The 4,787-nt window shown below is 45.1% G+C and overlaps 1 protein-coding gene across 1 annotated transcript; it reads left to right on the top strand.

Annotated features, from left to right (window-relative positions):
• The first annotated feature begins 1,529 nt into the window (after positions 1 to 1,529).
• LOC148030222 (uncharacterized) lies at positions 1,530 to 4,061 on the top strand. The gene is made up of 2 exons (XM_087686491.1): positions 1,530 to 1,807; positions 2,332 to 4,061. Exons 1-2 carry the CDS (start codon positions 1,779 to 1,781, stop codon positions 3,848 to 3,850), a joined length of 1,548 nt encoding a protein of 515 aa, XP_087542617.1. The 5' UTR covers positions 1,530 to 1,778; the 3' UTR covers positions 3,851 to 4,061.
• Positions 4,062 to 4,787: the final 726 nt, after the last annotated feature.

Below are 4,787 nucleotides of genomic sequence, written 5' to 3'. Positions count from 1 at the left end.
ACATTCATCTCATTGGGATTCAAAGTCGAACAATTTTAAGACTACCATAAAGCATTATAACATGTCATACAAAAGCCTAGTCATACCCAAGCTAGTATTCGTTGGGAACTACTTTGGACATGCAACTTTTCTCCTTGGCCAAATGGTTTGAGCACATTTATATGAGTTTGAAAAGGTAGAATATTTAAGGTTATTGATTTCGGAAAACAGCATATTGGATCAAATGGATCTTTAATTTGGGATGGTCATGAAGCAACGGCCTACAACATGGCCTCTCTAAATGGTTAGCCACAAATATTGGAGAATTAGAGGACTATTCTCACAAGGTGTAAGTGGTTTTGCATCAAATAAATTGAAAGGATGGACAAATTGATTGATAATGTTGTCTTGTAAGTGAGTTTTGAAGAGAAAAAGCAAGTAGAGCATGTAATACCATATTCACTTTCCAACATTATGCATGTGAAGTATTACAGTGTATGTGCAACAACCCTTGTATGTTTGAATGCTTGTTGAGTGGGTTAATGCCTTGCTTGGGGGGGGGGGGGGGGGGGGGCGTCACTCATGAATATATGTATATAAAACGTGAGTTCAAAATAAGGGGTTTTTAAAACACCATTTCTATAAATTTTTTACATACAGAAGGGTGTCATATAAAGGGGTTACTTACAGATTGAATAGAAAAGGGTTGTTTTTAATTCAAGAAAAAATCATAGATTAGGATATTTATAAATAGGCTATGAACGCATGTTATATAGAGAATATATATATAGTGAACCCCTCGAGATGCCTTGGGAGTGTGCTCTTGGAATAATGAGGTGTGTAAGTCTATTAACTTGTGTGAGTCGATGTAGTGAAGTTGGCATCAATGAAATATGTAATGCTATACGAGTTTGATGGGACTTGGTGCAATCATCAATGTACCTTATAAGATGAGGGTACTCAATTCACATGAGGTAGTTGCTTCATCCCCACCCTGGGGCCACCTCATCCATACTCCCACCCACACCACACAAAATCCCCCCCCCCCTTCCCGAGTTGGATTATAGGGTGTAGAACCTTGAACTTTATAAAATGGCAAACGATTCAAAAACCCCACCAAAATTTTGAGTTGAAGGTTCCAGAATCTACTACCACAACTGTTGTTCGTGCACGTTGGTCAGAGACTTGCATATTTGATGGGTGTTTGATGGTGATACTGAGGAGTGCGCGAGGCAAAGGGGTGTGAACAGGAGTTAGGACCCAGGTGATGTCAAGATTGGGGAGTACCCGCGGCGAAAGGGCGTGAACAGGAGTTAGGACTCAGGAGCAAAATACGAATTAATTGGTTTTTCTTTTGCATCAATTAAATGGAATCGGATGGAATGGATTGTTAGGGTGGGCAGGTGGGGCCTCTCGAGAGGTGCCACGACGCAAGCCAGGTGGCCGAACGAGGAGGAGCAGAAGCCTCATACGTCTAATGCTGCCATGCAGGCTCGCCACGTGAGCGTCCCCCGTAGTGCCTTGCCTATTTAGGCATTCTCCTTCTCCAACCTCCCGCATTTTTCTATCTGTTTCTCTGGATTTTGCCATCATCCCGTTCGTCAATCGCTCATCAGTCTCTGTCAATTTGCAGAATACACAGGCTCTGATCATTTGCAGAACACAGTCTCTTATTTCCAGAATTGCCGAACATACAGTCAAGCTCTTGCTGTTGCTGCTGCTTCCCATCCTCCCAGCTTCGGAAAGAATTCACTGCGTTGGTCAGTCGCCCCGCTGCTGCTCGTCTTTCACCCCTTCAAATGGCCACGGACGATCGTGCTCATGTGAGGTGTGGCCCCCGATTTCAGTTAATCCTTGTTTTTGTTCATCTTTCTGAAAGATTATGTACTGCATTCTGCGCTGCGATCTTTTCCAATTACATTTTGCGGTGGCTGTTGCATTGCATTTTATGTTTCCCATTGTCTGTAAGTTTGCCTCAATCTCCATCTCTGCAACATTGGTTGCAACATGAAATCGTATCATTGTGCTCTAAATTGCACAAAGTCGTTACTTATGCTTTTAAGTTGTTCCTTCAACTTGTTTCTGTCATAGATTGCGTTCTGTGCTGTTGATTGCATATATTGCAATCTGTGCTTCTAAATATATGCAATGTATGAATGACATTTCACAGAAACGTCGCATTGTTGCGTCAATTAATCGATCGACGTGTGAGTGCATTTTCTTCTATGTCTGTGCTTTAAGAGTATGCATACTTCAATTGTGAGATTAACTGGAGCATGTGTTGATGATCGAGCACCTCATTTGCATCCTTTCTGCTTACGATCCTCCGTAATATATATCTGTATGCCACAGCCCTGATGAGCAGGCAGGAAAGCATGCGGAAGATAAGACTGGGCCGACTATTGAGGAGGTAGTTAGCTCTCTCAAGGATACCCTGTTGGGGAAGACTCATGAAATGAAAGATATGTCTGCGGAGACTGTAGAGCAAGCAAAGGAAAAAGCTTATGAGACAAAGAAGAGTGCTAAAGAGAAGGCCTCTGAGACCTCTGAGGAGGCGAAGCAAGAGGCCTCCGTAATGACAGATCGTGCTAGACAGAGTGCAGACAGCACAAAGGAGCGTACTTCTGAAGCCGCAGAGAGTGCCAAGCAGAAGGCAGAGGAGAGTAAAGAACGTGCAAAAGAGCATACTTCTGAAACTGCAGAGAATGCCAAGCAGAAGGCAGAGGAGAGTAAAGAATGCGCGAAGGAAACTACGGAGAGTGTCAGGCAGAGGGCAGAGGAGGTTCGCGAGCAGAGCAAGGGTTATTTGCAATCTGTCACTGAGGCACTTTCTGAAAAGGCTGGTGCCTTGAAGGACACCTTGCTGGGCAAGTCTGAGCAAACTAAGGAGAAGGCCAGCGAGACTGCCGAGCAAGCAAGGGAGAAGGCTCGTGAGACTACAGAAGGAATGAAGGAGAAAGCTGATGCGTATAAAGATTCAGTGGTCCAGACTGCACAGCAGGCTAAGGATCGGGCTTACGAGACTGGGCAGCAAGCAAAAGAGAAGACATCTGAGACAGCGCAGAGTGCGAAGGATACTATTGCAGGGAAAACTGGAGAATACAAGGACCGGACTTACGAGACTGCTGAGCAAGCGAAAGGGAAGGCATTGGAGACAACAGAGCAAGCAAAAGAGAAGGCGTCAGAGACAGCGCAGAGTGTGAAGGATACTGTTGCAGGGAAAACTGGAGAATACAAGGACCAGACTTACGAGACTGCTCAGCAAGCAAAAGAGAAGGCATCAAAGACAACGGAGCAAGCGAAAGAGAAGGCATCAGAGACAATGCAGAGTGCCAAGGATACTACTATGGGGAAAGTTGAAGAATACAAAGAAGATGGGAGTGAGCGTGCGCAGCCGGCAAAGGAAAAAGCTAGGGACATGGCTCAGCAGGCAAGGGAGAAGGCCAGTGGGACTACAGAGGAAGGCAAAGGGGTCCTGCAGGCCTTGAAAGAGACTCTCATGGGAAAGAGTGAGGAGGTAAAGGAAAAAGCTAAGGGTGCCTCAGAAGAGGCAAAGGAGAAAGCTAAGAGTGCCTCTGAGGAAGCCAAGGAGAAGGCAGATGAGGCTGCCCAGGAAGGCAAAGAGGGTGGGCAGAGGACAAGGGAAAGCTTGGAGGATAGCATTCGCGATCTGAAGTCGCAGACCGAGGATCAGCTTGCCCCGTACCTTGGGGAGAAGATCCAAGAAGGCGCTGAACGGAGAGATGAAACTGCAAGACGTCCGGTACACGAGCCAGAAAGCAAAGGTATTGTCGAAGGAGTGGGTGACAAGGTCAGTGGCACTGCCACTGCAGTGCGTGAGACTGTCCCTGGAAAGTCCTCAGAAGATTGAATACAGCACTATGGTGAATGGGCAATGTTAATAATGTGACTTATGTCAATGATGTAACTAGTTTTCTCTTCATGTTCCAAATGCTGTGGTAACCAAGTTATGCAGATGTACAGTCTGAGTGGACGCAAAAGCACAGTGCCTTACTCGTTAATTCTCCAATGGAAGGGTGGTTTTGGAATCTGGATTGATGGGAGGATCTGTTGGGTCTGTGTTCTTTTAAGTACTTCCATTATGTTTATTATTAGTAACTCAGACTTTAGTGTCATGGTGGATTAAGTGGTTAAATCTCAATAAGCTGCTATACCTTTTTAAGTGTGCGCTTTATTATCCCTTCGGCAAGCAGGGGTGGTGGCTGGATGGATTTTATTTGAATGATTTTGCTAAGCTGCTTGTTTGTAATTTTAGACAGAAGTTTGCACCTGCATGCTCTTGCTACCATAAGACCTTGGCTAAGCTGTCTTATCCTTGAAAACCCTTTACCTGACTCTTCGATTTTCAGCTTGTCAGCTTGCCAGTACTATCTGCCAGATGTAGCTCTAAACTGCATTGAAAATCCCTTTAGCCTGGACCTAATGTAGATGGCAGATTACCCCCGCGATAGGACAGTCTGCCTTCCAGCAGCCGTCTTGCAAACCATTCAAAGAGTACATGGGTAGGTCGTGTAACAACTCCCCATTATCGATGACTGCTACTTTTGCACCCAACTTCGGGAATGGCCGAGTCTGCAAAGCCCAACTAACTGGCTTTAAACAGATTGTCTAGGTAAGTTGAATTGTTGGTAGGAATGTTGATCTTCATGATTCCTGATCATGATGGTTCCTTCGAATTTACCGAAGGTATAAGAAAGAGCTTTGTTAGTTAGCATTGCCTGTTAGGAGATATGCCTTTACAATGGTATGCATATGCTCCCAACAATGGTGGGCTGACAGAGTGGTCG

Source organism: Lygodium microphyllum, chromosome 10 (assembly GCF_053477565.2).
Source record: "Lygodium microphyllum isolate KBCC chromosome 10, Lygodium_microphyllum_v1.1.10, whole genome shotgun sequence".
Taxonomy (NCBI): Eukaryota; Viridiplantae; Streptophyta; class Polypodiopsida; order Schizaeales; family Lygodiaceae; genus Lygodium; species Lygodium microphyllum.
This window is presented reverse-complemented; position numbering and strand designations above follow the sequence as displayed.

What these genes read in the sequence shown, in the direction of transcription:
- LOC148030222 (XM_087686491.1), top strand. Translation starts at nt 1,779, where the DNA reads ATGGCCACGGACGATCGTGCTCATGTGAG. An exon ending in GACGATCGTGCTCATGTGAG is followed by an intron (nt 1,808 to 2,331) that starts GTGTGGCCCCCG and finishes TGTATGCCACAG; the next exon opens with CCCTGATGAGCAGGCAGGAA.